We start from the raw sequence: 23,498 nt of genomic DNA on the forward strand, positions 1-23,498 counted from the left end.
GTGAGAGCTGGGACCTGCAGCATCTGGGGTCACGAGGACCTGGAGACTACAGACACAGGAGTTAGAGCAGGCGTTTGCAGATATCCCCAAAACTGGACTGGATGATCGGGGCGGGGGAGCAAGGGGCAGGCTGGCAGCATGCAACAAGGTAGAAGCAGAGTCTAGCAGGTAACCAGCAGGTTTCAGAGCAGAAGCCCAGCCACATGAAGTTTAGACAACAGTCTCAGGAATGAGGGTATTGAATGATGAATCTGAGGACTAAGCCAGGAGCCAATCAACAGAACAAGGGAGGTGCCGGGTCACAGGGAATGAGGGGAGAACCCAGGGGAAGCAAGGTCAGAGGTTTCTGCTGAGCCTCTAAGTTCTTGGCCTTCAGCTTCCTAACAGCAGCAACCAAGATCTGTCTTAGAAAGGAAGAGAAACATACAAGAATCAGAAAGCGGACGTACAGTGGAAGGCTGGAAGGATTTCAGGGACAAGAAGTCAAGCAGATAACAATGGCAGGTGGCATCCGCGGCCACTCCTACCTCGTGGCCTGAGTAGACTCATTCCCAACCTGGAATAAATGGCCTGGTGACCACACTCTTGCCCTGAAGCCCCAAAGTGGTTTTTATTGAATCACAGTACATAAAGTCACCAAAGGGCTCACCACAACAGCTGTGAACTCACAGCTGCAACAGAACCTGGCTCGGGGGCCAAGCCACCCCAGGAAGGTTGGCACCTCCGGGGAGGGATGGCTCAAAGAAAGAAAACTCTTCTCTAGCAGTTCAGGGACCACGCCCCTCTGCAGCAAAACCAAACGTCTGGCGAGTTAAATGTGCCCTCGGTGGGCTCCGTAGTCCATCTTGACCACAAGAAAGGTGAACAGAAGCAGGTGGGGCAGGTATCCAACCCAAAGGCACAGACGGGGAGCGGGAAAGCAGACCGCGTGCCTTCCCTGGGAACGGCCGGAAACCTTCCCGGGATGCGGCCTGGGGCCCCGAGACGCGGGCTTCACTGGAGAGGACTTCCAGAGGCGGAGCATGACAGTGCCATAGACAGGGATCACGGGGCTCCACGGGGCAGAAACGGGGCAAGCGGGTGGAGACACGACGGAAGAGTGAGGGGTGAAGAGACCGCTCGGCCGCAGCAGGGGCCACCGCTGGGCAGTGGGCACCGTGTCCACTCAGTGGGAAGCAGGCAGCAGCCAGCAGAGCAGAGCCCAGACCCAGCCGGTGAGCCTCAGCCCCTTCACGTGCAGAAGGAGCTCGTGAAGGTTGATCTTCCATAAGCTGAAGGACTCCCTGAGAGAGATCCGGGCCTTTCTGAAGAGTGAACGGGTCTTCTGCTTCTTGTGCCTGCAGGAGGGGCGCGAAGGAAGAGAGAGGAGATGCAGCGTTGAGACGCGCAGCGTCACTTCGAAAAACGGAAGGTGGTGGCTCTGCCAACTCACCACTCCGCCTCCCCGAGGGGAGGGCGGCTCCTGGTCACGTGATCAGACCACTGCCCAATCCGGGACCAGAGGAACTCAGCTAGTCTACAGGCGTTTTCCAGGCAAGTGGGGTAAGTAAAGGCAGATGTTGCACACCTCATCAAAGGCCCAGAGGACCCACTGGGTATCATGTTCCAAAGTTTCTCTTTTTCCAAAAGTAGAGTTAACATTCATCAAGTCAGAATCCCCCAGTCTCAAATGAAAAAGCTCTCCCAAACTTTCTGAGGCTAAGAATCACCTGGAAACCTAGTCAAGGTGGTCCTGGGAGGCTGAGGCCATGATGGATTCCACCCAGCTCGAGGCCTTCTGCACCAACAAAAGGACATGATGGAAACTGGTGTTGATGAGGATCACCTAGTCAAGACTTTTGTTTGCTTTTTTTTTAGCCATACCACACAGCTTGCAGGACCTTAGTTCCCCAACCAGGGACTGAATCTAGGCCCCAGCAGTGAAAGCACTGAGTCCTAACCACTGAGCTGCCAGAGAACTCCCAAGACTTCGTTTCCGGAACCTCAGAGGAAGAATGAATCATGTTCAGCCCTTCCCTAGGCAGTGTATTTTGCTGTAACTCAGTATTTGATAGCGGGTGCATGATGCATGGGTCAACACTGCCGTCACCCATTTACCAGAATGACCCACTCGCTGCCTAGGATGGATGGATGGCTCAGAGCTGACCAGTCCAGGTCTCCCCTCTTGGGTGAGCACACTCAGCCAGAGCATGGGCCTTCCCATGTATGTGCTACCATCCAGTAGAAGAGCATGGGATCCTCATTCCTCTACTACTGCCTCCCTGGGGAAGCACCACTCCCTTCCCCATCAACACCTCCCAGATGCTGAGGCATCTGAAAAGACCTGAGATCCCGAGAGAGCCGGCTAGTGACACGCTTCCTGAGTCACAGCCGCACTTGCAGGGAAAAGAACACCGGCCTCGCTGCCTGGAGGGTGCTGGGGACACGGTCCCAGGACCAGGCACGGATGAGATGTGAGCCAGGGCATCCTGATCCCAAGTCTGGGGACTCTCGGGTGGAACTGAGACTATCAAAAAATGCTGCAGACTTTACTGAGCATAAGGGTCACGAGGAAAGCTTGCCCAGGAAGGTGAGGTCCCAGAACCCACAATTTTAACCAGTAGAGGTGGCTCTCTTGGACCACCTTAAACATAACCCCAAGGTGTCAGCCAGTTCCCTGGAGCTGGTTTCTGCCCCTAACTTCCTGCAGGGAGAGCTGGAGACTGGGGAGCTCAGGCCAGGCCCTGGGGGCTGGGGGATAAAGCGGGGGCATGCCGACCCCTGGGGTGGATCAGGGAGCTGGGGTTGGGTGGCGGGGGGGAGGCCAGAGCCCACACTCACGCGGCCAGTGCTTTGATGCAGCACCGCGACATGTTGAGGAAAGAGCTGGCGCTGGCGCGGGTGCCCAGGGCGGCCTCGATGCCCCGCAGCAGGTCATTGGTCTTGAAGATGAGTAGCATCTGGCGCGGCACGCGGTTGAGGAGCTGGCTGATCTGGGGGAGGTAGTTGGCCGCGTGGTTGCGGATCTCTGAGTCCTGAACAGAAAGAGGCGGCCTGAGTGGGGCGGGGGACCGGGGAGGCAGCAGGCGTCCGGGCTGCCAGCGATCGGAAGGGGCTGTGGGGAGGCTCTGGGAGAGAGGGTCTAGCACAGTGGCCTCAGCAGCACTAGGAACCTTCCCGGGTGAGAAGCTCAGCCCAAGCAGTGTTGTAGCCAGACGAACCTGGACAGGACGTCTTCCCCAACTTCCAGCCCAGCACTGGACACAGCACTGGAGCCCGTCAATGGCGGGGGAAACAGGCCTCATTTCTACTGCCTCTGCCGTCCTGGCTCCTTGCAGCCAAGGTCACCAATACCCCTCCCCCAAGCCCCCAGGCCAGTACCGACGGGGCAGGGAGTCTACCTCCCCACCAACCATCTCATCGGTTCTGCCTCTCAGCCCAGGGGTCCACCTTTGTGTTATTCGCCAAGGCTCTGCACTGGCCACCAATTTTCAGGCCAGGTCAGTAAGGACTCTTGCAAGCTGGTACTGGCTGAGTCACCAGTACTGGCTGAGGCCCCTGTTGCTCCAGCCAAACCCAGACTGGTGCAGTCGAGACCTCTGAGCTCCTGACCCCAAACCCAAATCCAAAGTCCTGCCCCACACTCTGCCTGACCCTGAGCCCCGCCAGACCTGTTCGCACAGCCACAGCCCATCACTGTCCTCCAGGCTGGAGCTGGCGTCAGCCCGCCCATGCCCAAGGTCCTCAGGACCTCGGAGGAGGATTCAGGGATAGCCCTTGCCCCATCCTGGTGGGTAATTTTCAGGGCCGGTTTCCCAGCCTTCCCCGTCCCTGAGCTCACGTGGTTCTGGGCAGATAACTGCCTCCAGCCAGAGTCCTTAGTATAGAGCGAGGCTCTGATCCCATCTCAGTCTTCAGGGAAGCAATGATGGCAATGGTGATGACAAGAATCCATGTGTACTGAGCATCACTAAGGAACCTGCGCACTCTGACATGCTTGCATGCATTAACTCATCTCATCCTCACAACAACCCTATTAGGCGAGCATATATCCCCATATGAGAGGAGGAAGCTGAGGCACTGAGAAGTAAAATAACCTCCCCAAGGTCCACAGCTAGTGAGGCAGGAGTCAAACTCTGGTCATTCAGCTCCCAAGCCTGCACCCTCACCAGCAGGCTACACTGCCTGTCATCTTACAGAGTGCTGTGCGGCCCAGGGTCCTCCCCTAAAACCCAGGCATGCTGTGCCTGCCTCCCAGCAGAACCCTGAGGGTCCCCAAAGGCAAGGTGCTGGGGGGCATACGGGGCTGGGCAAAGTCACACCAGGGCCCAGAGGTGCTGCCCAGCACTTTGCCCCAAAGCTCCCCTCTGCAGCAGGAGCAGGACTCTAGGCCCTTTCAGGCACATGGGTGCACCGCCGACAAGTGCCTCGCTGTGAAACCTGAAATGTCCCCCAGGCAGGAGCTATCAGACTAGAACATCTCAACACGAAGCCAGGCGCCAAGAGCTTGTCTGCCTCCCCAACTCCTGTCCCCCGCTGCTTGCAGGGGCTAAGGCCAGATCAAGGCCCCACTCACCACAGAGGCCCCTCTAAGCAAGGTGGGACTGGCCTGGCCACAGCCCCTCTGGACCCAAAAGGAAGCCCCTGAGTCCACCCAGGCAACCCTAAGGGGCTACTTCTCAGAGCAGCACAGTCTTCACGCTTGGCCCCTGCTGGATGCCTACCTGATTGCAAAGATAAAACTCTAACTTAGTTAATACCAACAGGTATCATTCACCAAGCATCTACTGAGTGCCATGCGATCTTTTCCATCTCTGTGTTTTTAATCCCATCTATAGGCTGTATGCACATTAGGTTGCTTCAGTCATGTCCATTTCTGTGCGAACCCATGAACTGTAGCTCTCCAGGCTCCTCTGTCCATGGGATTTTCCAGATAAGAATACTGGAGTGGGTTGCCATTTCCTACTCAAGGGGATATTCCCAACCCAGGGACCGAATCCGGGTCTCCTGTGTCTCCTGCATTGCAGGCAGATTCTTTACAGCTGAGCCATTGGGGAGTCCCGTAAGACCTGGCACAGCCAAAAGAAAAGAAATAAAAAGCAAACAAACAAAATGCACCTTAGCTCCATCCGCTTCTCTCCACCTCCACTGCCGTTAGCACCTACCTCAGCCCCACGGCTCATCTTGCCCCACTCCAGAGAGACTTAACAGAGGAAGTCTGAGCATATCCTTCTCCTGCTCACAAGCTGTCAAAGACTTCCAAAGACAAAGCAACAAAGAAACGTTGGTTCCATGAACAAATTTCAGAGACTATGGGGAGGCCCTCTGCATGGGTTATCAAGCAGAATCATCCCCTCTGTGCAGCAAAGGAGGGAGAGGGTTTCTCTTCTTCTGAGATGATGCGCTGAAAGCTGCATGAGCCTGGGGCAACCAGCGGTCATCTTTGCCACCAAGTTTGCTGGGAAATGATGGCAACTTAGTGGAAAGCGGAGCCAAGAGACGGCAAGACGTGGCCTGCTGGGGGACGTTGTTGGAGACTCTGGACCCAGCCATTGCTAAAGCCCCCACCCCAAGGCAGCTCATGGGGGAGGACTCTGAGGCTCAGAGAGGTGATGAGAACCCTCCAAGGGCAGGCCAGAGGGAGAAGCAGGGGCCGGAATCAGAGCCCAGGGCCCTCCACCGCACAAGCAGAATCCAGTCCCTCACGGCAAGCGTGAGCCCCTCCCCACATGGACACAAGCCAAGTCTGCACAGGCCTGCCAGCTGACAGCCTAGGAAGACGGGAGGCGATTCCATGAGGAACTGAGACGCCTGGGCGGGAGCTCATGCCGAGTGAGGAAGAGTAAGCCCCAAATCTGGCCCTGCTGTGGGGCAGAGATGAGGATGCATACAGAGAAGGGCGCTGCTAAGGCGGGCCTCGCCCTGGCCTCGGGGACTCTGGAGCCCTGGGGACTCTCGTCTAGAGCCTGTTCCACCACAAACTCCATAGGATAATGGCACAGAAGCAAGCCTTTGAGCATGGCGTGAGGAACTGAAGCCCCCTCCCCCGAGGGCGCCCTAGATGAACCCCGCGATGGGAGACAGTGCCCAGCAGGAGACAGCGGGCAGTGCCAGATTTACTTAAGAGTCAGGTCTCTGGGGGATGCCAGAAGTCCTGTGGGAGAATGTGGTGGAAGGCTGAAGTCTTGAGAGGGCAGGTCGGAGTGAACGTCATGGGGCCCGGGCTATACAGTCAACACGACCTACTTAATCCTCCAGGTTGACAAGGCTGGAAGGGGGACACAGAGGCACGCTTTTCCTTGTCCACCACTCCCCCAAAGAGACACTGTTTCTCCCATCCCCGGCTCCTCGGGCAGGATCTCTCCAATTCTACCCCCCCACCCAACTCCAGCCCCACTGCCCACCAGAGTGCTCTCAAACCCTGGGTTGGCACAGCTCCACCCTCGGCCCTGCCCCCTTGCCTCCTCGGCGACAGGGCAGGACCGGGACCGGGGGCACCCACCTCTGTGGCGGTGACGGGAGTCTGGCCGATGCCCCTGTTGACCGCATCCCAGGACCGGGCCGTCAGCATGCAGGCGAACAGGGGGTAGAGGTCGCCGGCTCCCAGGCGCTGGCCGTACTTCCTCACGCTCTGCATGTCGGTCCAGATCAGCGACTGCCAGAGGCGGCAGTAGTCCAGGCGGAACTCTTCGGTGAGCGCCTACAGCGGGGGCAGCGTGGCAGGTCGGGGGCTTCCTCCCCTCACCATGAAAGACCTCGTCCCCGCCTGGCGTGACCGCTGGGAGCAGGGCCGGGGGAGACCGTGACACCTGCCCAACATCCGTTCCTCCCCTATAGTCAGCCATCCTTGAAGATCCAAGCACAAAGCTACTATTGGGTCAGCCTTGGTCCTGGAGAGTGTTAGAGGCTACCACCGGCCCACCAGAATCTACACTCCCCTCTTCTTCCCACGTACAGGCTACCACCAGGCCTTCCTCCTTTTTAGATGTAGCCCTCTGCCTGAGCGCTGACCAATGGGATGTGTCAGAAGCTCGACTTCCAGACCTGGTCCATGAAAACATTCCCAGGCATGTTCCTCTGAGCCCTCACCCTGCTCCTGGGGGCTGGTGGGCGAGACCCTCAAAGAGAAGCCGGGAGGTGCAGCCTCGGTCAGCCCCTGCCTGCGGGCTCCTCCATGCACCCCGGACTGGTGCACGAGCAGGCCATGAGACATCTGTTGTGTCTGGGCCATCACTCATTTAGGGGCTGTGTCCGCGCAAAACTAACATGCCCAGCATCACTGAGCCTTTCAAAGGAATCCCAGGTTTGGGGATGTGCATGCGATCAGAGCTCTGAACAGAGGAGCAGGAGACCAGCAGGAAAACCTCGCCAGGACCATCGGCTTCATGGAGTCAAACCAGGACCTGGGATGGGCAGGGAACTTCTCAACTTCCCGGCAGCAACACACGACTCACTGGCACCAGCTCTCTGTCCCCAGTTCCAGAGGATGGAGTCAGGGTCATCTAACCCCTGTGAGTTTACCCCCTCCACGTTTCCCCACTAAACACGACCTCCTCCCTGGAGCTGAGTGACCCTTGCCCCTGCCCCATCTAAGCTCATCTGAGAGCAGCTCACCTCCCAGGGTCTGGCTGGCTGGCCTGGGTTTCCCTGGGGAAAAGGGATTTTCTTTCTTTTTTTTTTTTTTTTTTGGCAGCTGACAAAGTCGATTCACACAACCAGGTACAATCTTATTGACCCCTCAAAGCTGCCTCTAAACAAGGTATTATCATTCTCACTCTGTGGTTGGTGTTCAATCCCTCAGTCATGCCTGACTCTTTGTGACCCCATGGACTGCAGCACACCAGGCTTCCCTGTCCATCACCATCTCCCGGAATTTGCTCAAACTCATGTCCATTGAGTCAGTGATGCCATCCAACCATCTCGTCCTCTGTCACCCCCTTCTCCAAAGGAAGCTGGGGCTCGGAGAGCTTGGAGAGCTCACGTGAGCATGACTTTCACAAAACGACGGCCCTAGGGGTTAGGGCAGCACCCTCTCCAGCTACCTTGCCATCTGATCCCGTTTCTGTGGTGGACAGGGGAGTTCAGAGGGCTCTGAACCAGGCAGGAGCAGAGCCTGGGGCTGGCCGGTGGGGAAAGGGCCCTCCTACCTGGTACAGCCCATGGTCCAGCAGGACGATCTCCACCTTTCCCGTATCTGGCCGCTTCCGCACCAGCACGTTGCCCGGGTGGGGGTCACAGTGCACAAAGCCGTTGACAAAGATCATCTCGCTGTACATCCTGCCCAGGTGGCGCGAGATCTGAAAGAGAAGGGAGCCGGGTGGGAGCTGCACCGCGTTACTACCTGCCTCAGAGACTTCTACACTGGCTGCTCAGGCTAGCCACCTTCAAGAGGAAGGCCTGAGCGATCATGGTGGAAGCGATGGCTTGAGACCCTGTAGTTCTTGAGTAGACAAGAGAAGCTGATCGCTAATCCGGCTTTTCCTAACTTTAGCTCCACGTTGGAGTCAGCTGGAACTCATCCAGGCATCTGTAGTTTTTTAAGCATCCAAGGTGATTTTAATGGATGACAAGACAGGAGAACCACTGCTTCTAGGTTTCCTAAAGGCTGTAACACCCACCTCTCTACACTTCCCCGTTTTTTGTGTGTGTTTTTTTCCTTCTCTCTTAGTCCCTCTTCACTTTTTCCCCCCAAAAGCTGAATGCGGGTTGGAAAGCTGGGTTGAGGGTAGGGATCATTCTCTCTGCCCCTCCTCCAAGGCCGGGGCTGCTGAGCACCAGGGACAGGTGGCCCCAGCATCTCCAGGTCAGCACCAGGGGCACCTGGAGTCACATGCCCGCCTCCCCGCTCCCTTCAGGCCCCTTTCCCTACTCCCCTCCCCACCAGAGCCCAATGCTAATCTGATTTATGATGTCTGCACAGAAGAAATGACACTGGAGAGGCCATTTAAATCATCCTGTCACTGCCGCTCTCCCTGCCCAGGCAGCCTCCTTATCTCTATTCCCTTTTTATTAAAGCTAAAAGCCTTTTTCCAGCTAGGGAACAGCTGCTGAAGAGAGGCAGACCCGGCCCCACAGATGGTCTGTTGACGGGTTTCCAGGAGACAAAGGGATGTTCGTCCCAGGAACCTGGTGTCCCGAGGGCACACGCTGCCCTCAGTATCCCTCAGCCTCGCCTGGACCCCATGGGCACTAACAAATATATCGCAGCCAGAGGGGAGGAGGGGCCCCCAGAGTACGGAACACAGGACTAGGGTCTTAAGATAAAGACTCAAGTCCTTTCCTTGGCCTGCATGTGTGTGTTCAGTCGTTTAGTCGTGTCCAACTCTTTGCAACCCCTGGACTGTTTAGCCCGCCAGGCTCCTCTGTTCATGGGACTTCCTGGCAAGGATACTGGAGTGGGTTTCCATTTCCTCCTCCAGGGGATCTTCCCAACCCAGGGATCGAACCCACACCTCCTGCGTTCTCTGCATTGGTTCCTTGGCCTACAAAGTCTGCTTTGACCAGGCCCAGCCTCCCTCCCTGGTCTCAATCTTGTGCCACTGACATTCCAGCCATAATTGCTCTCTTCTCGGACAATCCCTGTGCCTTCCTACCTCTGGTCCTTCGCACATGATGCTTGTTCCAGGAGCATCCTTCCATTTCCCCTTCACCTGGTTCACTCCTCTTCCTTCCCATCCCAGCTGAGCATTATTTCCCTGGGGACGCCTTCCCTGACCTCCTAGATTAAACGAGGTTCTCCTGCCATACACTCTCATAGGATGCTGGAGACTGTTCCGTTTCCTTTTTTTTTTTTTAATGGTGCTGCTTTTGTTTTGTTCTCAGTTTTATTTATTCATTTTGACGGGGCTGGGTCTTCGTTGCTGTGCGGGGTTTTCTCTAGTTGCAGCAAGCAAGGGCTCCTCTCTAGTGTAGCTCTCACCTGTGGTGTGCAGGCCTCTTGTCCTGGGCTCTCTTTCTCGAGGGCACAGGCTCTAGGGCATGCAGGCTTCAGCACTTGGGGCACACGGGCTCAGGAGTTATGGCTCCTGGGCTCTAGAGCACACGCTCAACGGTTGTGGTGCACGGGCTTAGCTGCTCTGCAGCATGTGGGGTCTTCCTGGACCAGAGATCAAACCTGTGCCTCCTGCACTGGCAGGCAGATTCCTTACCAGGAGGCCACGAGGGAAGGCCTGTAGTTTTTCTTTTTTTTTTTAATCACTAGCACACTCTTTGTGTTCTTATTTGATTAACAACCATCTAGCCTACTGTTGTAAGCTCCTATGATGACTGGAACTAATTATTTTGTTACATAGTTTCATTGAGGTCTAAGTTCCATATCACAGACTGGCTCTGTTATCCATCCCCTTGCCTGTAAACAGGCCAAACATGTGAATACAGGACTCTGCCTTCAACATGAGTGAGACCCTGGTCTCTCCACGTTTTTCTGAGATGCCACAGTTCTCACCTCTGATGCTTATCCTAACCCCATTAGTTTCCTTTGAATCCCAATCCATGATAATTGACCTCAAATTCAATCATCAAGAATAATTCTACTTTAGAAACCATAGTTGTCATCCTTATTAAAGGGCCCTAAAACTAAGCACAACTGTTATCTCCATTTTGCAGATTAGGAACTGAGATTCGTCAAAGGTTTAACTTACCCAGAGCTACCTGGCTGGAAAGAAGCAAAGCCAGGATTCAAACCAGGTGAGACCTAGGCTTCTAGGAACCGATATTCTATACCAGCTCACAAGGACGTCTGCACTTCTCAACTGAACTTCATGACCTTAAACAAGTTAGTCAAACTGTCAGCTTCAGTAACATGGAAATAATAATAGTGCCACTCTCATGGATGACAGTCGGGTAAATGACAGCATCATGGTGCTTGGAACCCAGCGTGACGCCTGCTAGTGCCCCTGATTCCTCATAATACTCCCGGAGGGGCTGAAGACTAGGTTTCAATGTACCTGTTTGTTTTTTAAGAAGTTAGTTTATTTACTTATTTATCTCTGGCTGCATCAGTTCTGAGCTGTGGCACACAGGTTCCAGGGTGTGTGGGCTCAGCAGCTGTGGTGTGTGGACTCAGTTGCTCTGCAGCACACAGAATCTCAGTTCCCCGACCAGGGACTGAACCTGAGCTCCCTGCGTTGGAGAGCAGAATCTCAATCAATCACCAGGGAAGTCCCTACTTGCACCTTTTATAGGAATGATGGAGCGAGGGTTAGAGGCTAACTGAAGTCCTGGGGCTCCGACTGTGCCCCCAGGGCCCTGCTGCCACGCATTCCAGCTGCTGTCATTTCTCCTGGGGGCAAGGAACCCAGTACTCAGTGTCTGCTGGCATCAGGAACAGCCTTTGCCCTGTGTCAAGTCTCAGACTCCGGCTGAGATAGGAGGTGTTTCCTGGGAGAGGGGGCCCAGCCAGAGCAGGTCCCTGGATGAGCCAGCAGGTCCCTACCTTGGCACCCCCAAGAACCCCTTGTAGGGAGGCTCTTGGAAGCTTTATGGAGCCGAGCCCTGAAGGGCCATATCTGCCAAACCAATTGCATTTATTAAGTCATAATTCATTTTTATTTGTCAAGGACGCATATGAGGTCCAATCAGGGCTCCTGATCAGCCCAAGATAAGCAGGGCAGCCAGATGGAGATGACGGAATTTCAGCCCAAAGCAGAGAAATGACATTTCATTTAGTCTGAGCCGACCTGTCATGGGGAGATGTATGATCTCCTCGAAGCTTTCTGAAATATTGCTGATTGCTGTGGGCCCCCTATTATGACATTGAGAGGTGGCCCCGAGGGGTATGGGGACTCAGGCTGGGGGAGCCTTGGCCCATGAGAACTGAGCTGCTGCTACGGGAGGAGGAGGAGCAAGAGGCTGCCAACCGCGGCTCTAATGCAAAGCATTAGTCGCTCAGTCGTGTCCGACTCTTTGTGATCCCGGGAACCGGAGCCCACCAGGCTCCTCTGCCCATGGGATGCTCCAGGCAAGAATTCTGAAGTGGGTTGCCATGCCCTCCTCCAGGGGATCTTCCCGACCCAGGAACTGAACTGAGGTCTCCTGCACTGCAGGCAGATTCTTTACCACCTGAGCCACCAGGGAAGCCCTTCCCCATCCAGCTGCCCCTACCTCGTATCTTTCCTTTTGGGGGCTGTTTCTGATGTTCATTTTAACCAGATATCACCCAGACAGACAGATGGGGAAGGCAGAGACAGGAGTGTGGTCTAGCTTGTGCCACTGGCTTCGCCCTGGGGCCATCCTAGCACTGCCACTGCAGGCACAAGCAACCTGGGGGACAAGTCACCTCCCTTCTCAGTCTGGGTCCAAGTTCTCTTAGCTGTTAAGTGGGACTAACCCCATCTATTCTGTTTCCTCACAGAGCAACCTTGAGATTCAAGGTCAAAATGTAACTGCATAAAAGCAAAGGCACTTTACACGGTACACTATATGACACAAATATGCTTGCTTTCTATAATGAAGTCTCTTATCATTTTAAACTTGGGGGGAAATATACCCATTATCACCATCAAAGAGTAATTTTCAAAAAGTTAAAAACTTGACTCTGGTACAAATATAGACTGAACACGTGTCAGAGGTTGTTAAACTCATCAATACAGGAGCCCGCAAGCAGGTGGAGCTGGTTCAAATTGAGAATTTTCAGGGACTGGGAATTTATGGGCATTTAAACAGGAATAAGAGGCTAAGATTCCAGGATTAGATACAAAACTGGTTATTGGCTGACCGGGTAATAAGGAAATCATAACCTTTGGGTTATCTTTTCCAGCGGGGAGAAGTTATTGGCATCTCTACTGGATAAGATCTACAGGTTGACATATGACTTCAGCCCAAGCCCTTAATTGTCAATAGCAAAGTCAAACAAAAGTACATTCCCTTAGATACTAAAAAATCCTCAGGTAGGCTGCTTAAACAAATGGCCAAGGATGACTTTGAAAGGACAAACTGCACACTCCTATCTCTAAATTTTGGGTAGCTTTTCCTTTTTCTGGCCACACTATGCAGCATGCGGGGTCTTAGTTCCCTAACCAGGGACTGAACCCAGGCCTCCTGCACTGGGAGCACAGAGTCTTAACCACTGGACCACCAGAGAAGTACCTCAGTCATTTTCCTTATCTATCAGAGTTGCAGTAAATTGTAAACTGCCGAGAGAAAGGCAGCCAGTCCCCTCCCTCCTACTCACAGCAGCACCAAGAGTCGCAGAGGAAGCCTAAGGCCATTCCTGGGCACAAAACCCTCTCTCCAACCCTTCCATATACTCAGCTCCATCTCCTCCTCAAGAACAAACAATTCTAAATAAGGCTGCGGGGAGCATGGGCGAGCAGCTGTCCTTTTCATGCAGGTTTCATTTCCTTTGGATGTAAACCCAGGAGTGAAACTGCTGGACTATATGGTAGATCTATTTTCAGTGTTTTGAGGAACCTCCATATGGTTTTCCATAGCGGATGCACCAACTCACATCACACCAACAGTGCACAAGGGTGCCCTTTTCTCCACCTCCTCACCAACGCCGTTATCTCTTGTCCTCTTGATGACAGCCATTCCAGCAAGTGTGAGAGGATCTCTCATTGTGTGGTTTTTATTTGTATTTCCCTGACAACTAGTGGTGGTGAACATCTTCTCATGTGCCCCTTGGCCATCTGTACATCTCCTTGGAAGAAATGTCAGCTCTTCTAAGGCTGCCCCTTACCCTGTTAAGGGCAGTTATCTGCATAAAGACCGGAGTCCCACCTTTTCCCAATGGTAACGGCTGACACTCTGTGCAACCCACCATTTCAGGCAAGTTATCTGGACTCACAGCCACGTCTGCAGGAGCCAGGTGAGGGGAGCGAAATACAAAAAAGAGGAGGCAGCTTGGTCACCTGGCCAGCAGTTAGTGAAACCTGGGTCCAATCCAGGCGGCCTGGCTACAGGGAACACAGTTTCAATCACAAACCCCTTCTGCCTCTCCACTCACGGGAAAGCTCCTTACTGGAGGCAGAAACTGCGCCAGAAATCCTCTGTAGGTCCCCACAGCAACCAAGAAAGCATTCCATTTGGAGAAAAGAGTCACAGTGGGAAATCCAAGGCTGTTTGTCTAACCAAAAATACGCTATTAACTAAAGCCATAGTACGGCTCTTTTTAGGAAAAAAAAAAAAAATCAGTGACAAGTTTTTAACGATTCCATGTAAAAAGAACGTGCCACTCACATAAGTGATTTCAGTAATCATGCAACCCCTTTATGTTTCTAACAGTAGGGAAGGGAAAAAAAAAACAGAAATCTATTTTTTTTTTAAAAAGTCTGAATAAAGAATTAGTAAATAATATCTAAATCAGAGTTTTTTTTTTAATTTTTCTCAAAACTTGAGTTGGCTGAAAGTACTTTAATTACTCTATAATTGCATGGATTAATTTATTCCAACCCCCCAAGGGAAAGTCTATGTTCTTGGGGGTGTCATGGAAGCAAGGCCAAGATCTCTGAAAGAAACAGGAGGTCAGTGTTGCAGGATATTAATAATCACACAAGTAGCCCGATATTAAGCATAAGAAGGTTAGTAATTCAAGCTCTCTTTGCCCTTCCCCTGGTGGCCGCCCAGGCTTCTAGAGGCAGAACCACAGCCTTCAGGGCCAGACAACTGCCCCGAGCATTCCCCCCCCTGCCCCGCCCGACCCCAGCCCACCTCAATCCCACCCCTGGGATATATAAGCCTCAGTTCCTCACTGCTTCCCATTCACAGAGTGGTCAATCTTGGGCCAGCAAACACTGCGATGAAGTCCTTGAGAGTGAAGACAGTGGGAACTTCTTTAGCCACACGTGCCTGGGAGACGTAGTGAGGAAGAAAGAGGAGCTGGGTTCACTGACAGGAACCTGGGGGAGTTTCTCTCATCTCGGAGCCTCCAGGAGCTCGGTGAGAGCTTCTCTAGACTCGGCTTGAACTGGGACAGCGCTTGAGAACCAGGGCATGGAGTATCCACAGGCCAATACGGGTTCCTGGCTAGTGAGACTCACAGGGTCATGGCTACCAGCGGGGTAGGGAATGGATCCAGGGGCCACAGTTCCAAGAAGACACAGATATCAACCTCTGACATCCCCGCCATGGGCAGCAATTCACTCCGAAGAAATAATGTGTCCACATCCATCCACCCTACCGAGGTCAGTATAAAAAAAATGAGCAAAGAATTTTTCCTTAAATTTCCCCCCTCTTTTGGCAAATATTTTATTGCCAGAGTTCCAACAAAATAGGCTATGCTGAGCATGGACTGTGGGCCCTGCTCCACCTGCTTCACATTTCAATCATCAAACAATCCAACACTTGTTTTTTTGGTTGCACCACAGGGCATATAGGATCTTAGTTCCCTGACCAGGGATCAAACCTGTGCCCTCTACAACGGAAGCATGGAGTGTTAACCACTGGAAGCATGAGTCTTAACCAATGGACCAGAAAAGTCCCTGAGACTCTCTTGCATCCACTTTACAGCAGGCATCTGAGGCTTCCCAAGGGTGATGTGCACCCCCAAGGCGACACAGTTCTTAAGCAGCAGAGCCAGCGCGAGAATCCAGGAAGGCCGACTCCGATGCTGTCCCCAACTCATGACACCCCTGCTGTTGGGGAAATGAGTGTCCAGGAGCCCACTTGTGCACCTAGACCCCTCCAACATCCCCGAGCTTCTAACGACCTGGTGTGAGAGGTTACAGAGGGTGGGTGAAGGGAGGAGATGTTTTCACTCCAGTGATTTCAGTTATTCTTATTGTTTAGTCACTCAGTCATGTCCAACTCTTCTGGGACCCCAAGGACTGCAGCCCATCCGGCTCCTCTGTCCATGGTATTTCCTAGGCACGAATACTGGAGTGGGTTGCCATTTCCTTCTCCAGGGGGTCTTCCTGACCCAGGGATGAAACGCACGTCTCCTGAACTGGCAGGTGGATTCTTTACCACGAGCCACCAGGGAAGCCCAGTGATTTCAGTAACCAGAGTCTTTGTGCCTTTCCAGTTTCTCCTCCCTGGTCTTCTGAGTGCCTTCCACCACGGAGTCAGAGAGGCCCCCAAATGGGAAATGACGCTGAGCACTAAGGCAGAGTCCTGAAAAGCGCGAGCTGGGATCGGGCGACAAGAGGAAACCCCAGGCAGTATGGCTTTTAGAAACAGAATGTTCAACCAATGACCACTGTTCAACCAATGGTCAAACCAATGTTCAGCCACCACCCCCGAGTCTGTTCAACCACTGTTCAAACCAATGTTCAACCACCACCCCCAAGTCTGCACACTCATGGACAGCAGAGGTAGGTGGACAGAAGAGAAGTAAGAAGATTCTCAAAGATTCTGTGGAGGAAGACGTGCTGCTATGACTAATAATGTCATGAATTATAAATGACTTTATATATATATATATATATATACACACACACAGAACCTCATAACCTGCAAGGCCTGCACAACCACCCCACAAAGGAAGTACTGTTATCACTACAATTATACAGATGAGAAACCCAGGGGCACCTGGCCAATAAATGGCAGAGCCATGCACACCCCCAGGGGGCCCAACTTCAAACCCTCTGCCCCACCCGCCACACGCCCAGCCTCAGTGACACCTGGCCAGCCCACTTCTTCCACACTCTGTCCACAGCTCTCCTATGGCACTGACATGCCAGGCCTGTGCACAGTAGGTACTCAAGAAACATCTGCTGGAAAACACATTTGAGATCTCTTCACTGCTTCTCCAGTGACACGGGATGGAAAGACTACTGGAAAGTAGGATCATGGCAAGGGCAGTTGGAAACACGTGCAGATGGAACCCAGGCCCTGAGTGCCCTTCCTCACCAGCCCAGCTAAAACAACTTGAAAGAAGACAAAAAAGGCTGAGACACCCCCCCCCCAACCCCAGTAGAGAGTAGAAGGGCCAACAATGGCAGGCAAAGCGATTAGCAAGGCTGTTTGCAGGGGGGAGCGGACAGCAGGCGACAGTGGGGAGCTTGATGACAGGTGTCTCAGACCAGAGAGGCCAGCCCAGCAGGGCCCTGGCACCTCTGAGACACAGGCTGGGGGTGCAAAGTAAGAGCTAAACCTCCAGATCCCCTCCCGATCCCGATGGAAGACAAGATTTGCTCTCTGGAGTGGTAAAAAGACAGACTCTGCCACACACACCACAGACCAGAGGGCCACCCCGAGGACAGAGGACCCGGCCCAATTCCACATAATGACCACTGCAGAGCACCCGGCCCTCTTTCCCCAGCAGGCTCCTGGGCCTCTGGAGTGGACAGGCTGGTGTCTCTTGCAAGCCCCTCATCTCTGCATCCAGCTCATCCTTACCGGACTGTGCAAGTTGGCCACCAGGCCTCCAGTCCCTGTCTCACCCAACCCCAGCTCCTGACTTTGTCACCTTTCTCTCGGCTAATTTCACACAAATTCAATAGGGCCTCGGCCCAGGTAGGGTCTTAAACACACACTCACTGAAATCCAATTAACCTTCGATAAAGGTCCCGCAATCAATAGTCATCCTGTGGCTTGAGGAGGCTGCATCCAGCCCGGGAAAGCGCGCTCCTACATGACCTTTATTCTTAATGAAATCAATGACAGTCACTGTCACCAGCTCTTAAAGTGACTGGCAAATATGATTACTGGGTCAGGCCCTCAGTAATATGTCGCTTCTGGGCTCAGAGCAGAGACGAACGAGGGCCCCTGCAGGCTTCGAGCACCGCAGGCCCCATGCTGGGCAGAGAGCACACCTAGGCAGGGCAGCCACATGTCTGGACGCACAAAACAGCGGAGGTGATGCCTGAGGGCCCACCTGGGGCAGCCAGGGGCCCCCTGGCCCTGTGGCAGGTGGCTCCTGAACTCTAGTGAGTGTCTGAACCACCTGGAGAGTTTGTTAAAATGCTGATTCTCACAAGCACCAGATTCTGATAAGTCGATTTGGGATGGGGCCAAGGAAGCTGCATTCAGGTCTTATCTCCTGGCAAGCAGAGAGCGGCTCTTCTGTAAAGTATCCGAGCAGAACAGACCCTTAAGAGTCCAGCTAACCCAACACCTCCAGTAAGCATATTGAGGCCCAGAGAAGGAAGCAATTTGTCCAAGGTCACACAGCGGCCCACCGGCAGAGATGGAGCCTGAACCCAGGTCTCTGGCCTGCTAACATGGTGTTTTCTTAGCTGAGTCTATCAGGAACTGGCCACTTAGACTGGTCTTCAGGTCCTCACATATGAGGCCCAATTAGGCTGGGGTGCTGCAGGGTGAAGAGGCCTCTTCAAGTGGAGTGGGGATGACTAACAAGTGCTGGAGGGTCTGCAGCCCTGCCCACCTCCCCTCAAGAGCAATTGCCTCCAGAGACGCTTCCTGCTGAGCCAACAGCTTATAGCAGCCAAGATGCCACTAACTACCCTTCCCCCCAGGATTGCAGCAAGATCTGCCTCTGGTCACTCCCCGCTGTGCCCTGCACCTCCCTCCCCAAGCGACACTCAGCCAGGCAGTCCTCAGCAGGGACAGTCACGCCAGGGACAGGCCCACTCAGACCCATAGTCCTAGGGAGGCTTCAGAACGTTAGAAGTTTGTTAGAAAGTTCCAGTCACATGGAGTCTTTCATGCTACTCACAAATACACACACACATATACACACAAATACACATACACACCCCACTAGTCTTCCATGAGGCCTGTGGCTTTGACATTGGTTGGGAATTACAAAATTAACCTAAAATAGGTTAATTTCTGCACAGCAAGATCTGTTCCTCGCCTCTCCTAATATCACCGATGGTCAGCAGAGCACATGGCCCACCACCCACGGCCTAGTCTAAGGTTCCTGCGCAAGGATTTAATGACATCATCTTGGAACACTGCCAAAGAGCCTCCCAGGTCACGTAAACCCCAGAAGCCAGGGGCAGGGGCTTAAGGGGAGAAGGAATTAAGACAGTATGGTATTATCACAGGGACAGACCTACAGACCAAGGGAAGAGAACAGAGCCTCCAGAAAAGACCCGCAGCAGCTTGATGACAAAAATGCCAGGTCTAAACCACTATGCAGTATGGTGCCATTAACACACAGTTCAGGGAGGGAGAAGGTGCTCCCTGGTGACAGAAGTCAGAACAGTGGTGGCTCTGGGGGCAGTAAGAAGGGCGTGGATTCCGAGGGGGCATGAGGGGCCTGCCAAGGGGCTAGAAACGGCCTGTGTCTCTGCCCAGCTGGTGAGTACATGGGATGTCCACATCACAATACACAAGGTGTTCCACGAAGATCTGAGACCTCATGTAACTTACTTCCTTCCCTGAGTCTCTTCATTCTTCATCCCTAGAATGGAGACAAGACCTCCCTCCCTCCTAAGACTGTGACACAGAATGAGCATGGCACCCAGAGTCAGGCAGTGGGTAAACATCAATGGCCAAAGGAGGTAACAGAGAGAAAGGGCAAGCCCCAGGGATGATGATGATAATGAAAACAGCAACAACCATCAACTAGCTACCAACTCGGAGCTTTAGCCACACACTAGGAAGGTGAACCTAGTCCTCTAGAAAATGGAACAACGCTTCTATGAACTTGACATGAGCTAGAGAGAGGAGGGCTGCATTTGGATGGTGCCCTGGGAGCTGGCAAAGCTTCCGTCAGTATTCCAACTCCTTCTTTGAGGAGTTACTGGCGTGGCTGTCAGCCCGCGAGACTCAGGTTCTGCTGCAGCCCCAGGCAGAGATGCCTGGGACAGGGATGGAGAAGGTGGAGGAGAAAGGACTCAGAACTCATGCCGACCTGGCTTCTGCTCCTGACTGTCCCTGCTAGCTCTGTGATGCTGGGCAACCTGTTTAACCTCTCTGAGCATCAGCTTCTCATCTAGAAATGGGATTGAGATATCCTTGACAGGGCATCTGTAAGGAGTAGATTAGATGTTGTCACATGTTTGGTTCATATTAGCTGCTAATAAAATCCAGAGACATTACTCTGTCAACAAAGGTCTGTCTAGTCAAGGCTATGGTTTTTCCAGTAGTCATGTATGGGTGTGAGAGTTGGACTATAAAGAAAGCTGAGCGCCAAAGAATTGATGCTTTTGAACTCTGGTGTTGGAGAAGACTCTTGAGAGTCCCTTGGACTGCAAGGAGATCCAACCAGTCCATCCTAAAGGAGATCAGTCCTGGGTATTCATTGGAAGGACTGATGCTGAAGCTGAAACTCCAATACCTTGGCCACCTGATGTGAAGAGCTGACTCATTTGAAAAGACCCTGTTGCTGGGATTGAGGGAAGGAGAAGGGGACTGCAGAGGATAAGATGGTTGGATGGGATCACCGACTCAATGGACATGAGTTTGGGTAAACTCCGGCAGTTGGTGATGGACAGGCCTGGCGTGCTGCAGTCCATGGGGTTGCAAAGAGTCGGACACGACTGAGCAACTGAACTGAACTGAGCTGCTAATAATTATTGCTATTGTTTTCCCCAGACCACTCTGATATCAGCCTGCCGGACTTTGCACCTTCACAGAAAATAAAAACCAACACTCTACTCCAGCCCTGCCTCATAGAGGTCAACCCAGGGCATGAGGCTGGCTTAATTTGTCTGCTAATTCATAGGCTGTCCACCAGAGTCTGCTCTGCACAGAACGCCGGCCTTATCTGCAAAGCTGATTCAAGAGGGTTGGAAGCGGGAGCTGTTGAGCCCAGGCCCCCAGAGGACATCACCCAGCCCCAGCTCCCACCAGCCACCTCCAGCCTTCTCCCAGGGAGCCTCACTCAGCCAGGAGCAAGCAATTACATCAGAGCACATCTCTGTGTGGACTTTGAAAATCAAAACTGCCTCTGATTAAACACCATCACAGCTCTGGGCTCACTGGACCCCAAGAGATTAATGGACTCAGGGGTGCGGCTGACACGAGCGCCCACTGCTGCTGGCAGGAAGTGAATTCCAGTAACCTGAAGCCCTTCAGGTCTGCCCTACTCAGCGGGCAGAGAGACCCTGCTCCCCTTTAAGACTGTTCAGGATAAGTAAGAGGTGACCTCCCCTCCCCTCCCCTCCCCACTGGCTCCAAAGACTCTGTACTCAAGGGTCCTGGTGGACAAAGGACAAACAACCCCTGGCTAGAGGCAGGGACGTACCCCCATCCCAACCAACGGTGCGAGAGAAAGGCGAGCAGGTCTCACTGCACACTCCTCTGCAGGGAGTGCTGCCCAGACACCCCCCAGCCAACGGTGAGGGCAGCAGGCGTCAGAAGCCCCAAGCTGTGCTCCTGCCAAGTGACCCCAGGAGAGCCCTTTGTCTGTCTCTGGGCTTCCGCCTATCTCTAAAGCAGAGGTCTGAACTGGAACGGGACTGTTCTCCAGGAAAGCCCAACAGGCAACTCTCGATGGCCAAGCTGCCCCCGGGTGAAGCAGGGCAGAGAGTAGGGAGGCCCCTCCAGCCTCCTCACCAGCCCAAGAGGACCCCCGAAGCGTTCCAGGAGCCCTGTTTCCCAAGTTGGGGGCCAAGGCCAGCTGTGGCTCACATTTCCCAGCCATGCTCTTGGCAGCCTCTCCGTTTATAAACTTCCCTGGTGGCTCAGAGGGTAAAGCATCTGCCTGCAATGCTTGAGACCTGGGTTTGATCCCTGGGTTGGGAAGATCCCCTGGAGAAGGAAATGGCAACCCACTCCAGAATTCTTGCCTGGAGAATCCCATGGACAGAGGAGCCTGGTGGGCCTACAGTCCAAGGGGTCGCAAAGAGTCAGACACAACTGAGCAGTTTCACTTTCACTTTTTATGAACCAAGAGGAGTCCTGGAGTCAGAGAGACGTGGGTTTCAATCCTACCTCTACAGAGCTGTGTGACCTCAGGCAATACACCCTCCTTCTCTTAATCTCTGATGCCTCATCTGCAAGACAGAGGCATGCAGGCCTCCCTTCTGAGATGTTTATGGAGGAAAGGGCCTGGCACAGGGTGTTAGGCATTCAGCAAACAGGAATGGTAAGAGGAGATACCGGATAAGGGAGAGAAGGACAAGCCCAAAGAGTGAGGACAATAATCTCGCTAACCATGCTGGAGTGCTCAGCACACACCAGTGTGCTCACACACAGTGAGTGCTCACACACAGTGAGTGCTCACACACACACTGTTCTAAGTGCGGTGGTACACAAACCTGTGGTCATCATGACCATCTCACAAACGGAGCTCTCATCGTCCCTGCTGATGGAGGCCACACCGGCACCGAGGCCTGGGCACCCAGGCTGCACACTCTCCGGCCACGTCCCCTGGCTCGTCTGCGGAGCCAAAGAGTGGCTTCGTCCTGGGCCGTCCCCCCACGGGGACCCTAGGCTCATCTTTGTGTGTTGCCCTGGAGAAAGCAGGGAAGAGCATTCACTTCTACTAGCTCTGGTTGTCCCTTGCGTTCCTCCCCCTCGCCAGCCACGTGGGGCATGTCACTGCACGCCTCGCCTTTCAGGGACCCCCCAGGACCTTGGGCTCACAGCTGGGGCCTGCACCACCTGCCTGCAGCCCTGCAGAGCCTCGCCACTCCTCTCCCCTTCCTTGCATACCCCTCTGCTCCCACAACCCCGCCACCCCGAGATGCGCGTGCGCGCGCACACACACACACATGCACACACACGCACACGTCTGGCAAATCCCCACTCAGACGGCTGGAGAAGCCGACCTGGGGCAGAGGTGAGCACTTTTTCCGTGTGGCTCCCTGGGGACAGGCTCACCCCCCTCGCTGCCTGAAGGATGGTGCTAAGTTGTGTGACCGACTCCAACGCTGAGTTGGGAACTCCTTAACAAAAGGAACTGTGTCTGGTTCCCCTCTGAACCCATACCCCTCACATAGAGTAGGAACTAAACAATGATGAACTCTGGTGAAAAGGTACCCCCCTCCATCCATACCTGTGGGACCCCCTGGTGACCAAGAAGAAGGAAATGGGGTTCAGGCCCCCTGGCCCACCAGCCAGCACTCCCTGAAGGCCGGGGGGTGGCAGGCGGGAGACAGAAGCCCCTCTGTTCAGCTCTAGGCTACTCGCTGGCTCTGGCTGTGTCCTTTCTGCCTGATACCTGGAGGCTCAGGAAGGGCAGGGAGAGGCAGGAGGTGTGTCCAGGCCCCACAGGACAGGAGATTAAGTCCTGAGGGTCTGCACCACTGTTCTTGGGTTTCTGCAAGCTGTGGGGCTCGGACGACACAAGACAGATGGTGATAATCCCCTATTCGGGCAGGGCCTGCAGCAGGGGCCCAGCGCGTGCCTGCACCCCACTCTCCACTGCCAAGCCCGGCTCACGAGATGGGCGGAAGGCTGCCCTAGAGGACCTGGAAGGTTGCTTCATGCTCCAGAGATTTAATAACTCTTCAGAAAAGACAGGCCCCACTTCCAGGCCATGAGACCTCCCCTGGACACACCTGCCCTCGCTGGGCAGCCCCCGCCTGCAGCAGAGTGCGCTTGACTCACCTCGTTGACGTCAATCTTGTTCCGCTCCATGTAGTGTCTGTCGTTGACCTGCCCGCCGTCCACAAACTCCATCAGAAGCACCCGCTTGGTGGACAGCTCCCAGTAGATGCGGGGGACCTGGAGTGGGAAAGGGCAGGTCAGGAGGGGCTGGGAGGCTGGGGGCTCTGGGCAAG

General features: G+C 53.9%; 1 protein-coding gene across 2 annotated transcripts in view; it reads right to left on the bottom strand.

The window, feature by feature from the left end:
• Positions 1-446: 446 nt before the first annotated feature.
• The window catches only part of ADCK1 (aarF domain containing kinase 1), a 138,694-nt gene continuing 115,642 nt past the window's right edge, over positions 447-23,498 (bottom strand). For both annotated transcript variants that reach the window (XM_040225992.1, XM_040225994.1), the window contains 5 exons: positions 23,326-23,442; positions 8,127-8,276; positions 6,482-6,679; positions 2,821-3,014; positions 447-1,337 (listed from right to left, as the gene is read on the bottom strand). In XM_040225992.1, the coding sequence (XP_040081926.1) occupies positions 1,166-1,337; positions 2,821-3,014; positions 6,482-6,679; positions 8,127-8,276; positions 23,326-23,442 (831 nt within the window). In that variant the 3' untranslated portion in view covers positions 447-1,165. The remainder of the gene's footprint in view (positions 1,338-2,820; positions 3,015-6,481; positions 6,680-8,126; positions 8,277-23,325; positions 23,443-23,498) is intronic.

Source organism: Oryx dammah, unplaced genomic scaffold (assembly GCF_014754425.2).
Source record: "Oryx dammah isolate SB20612 unplaced genomic scaffold, SCBI_Odam_1.1 HiC_scaffold_26, whole genome shotgun sequence".
In the NCBI taxonomy this organism is placed as follows: domain Eukaryota; kingdom Metazoa; phylum Chordata; class Mammalia; order Artiodactyla; family Bovidae; genus Oryx; species Oryx dammah.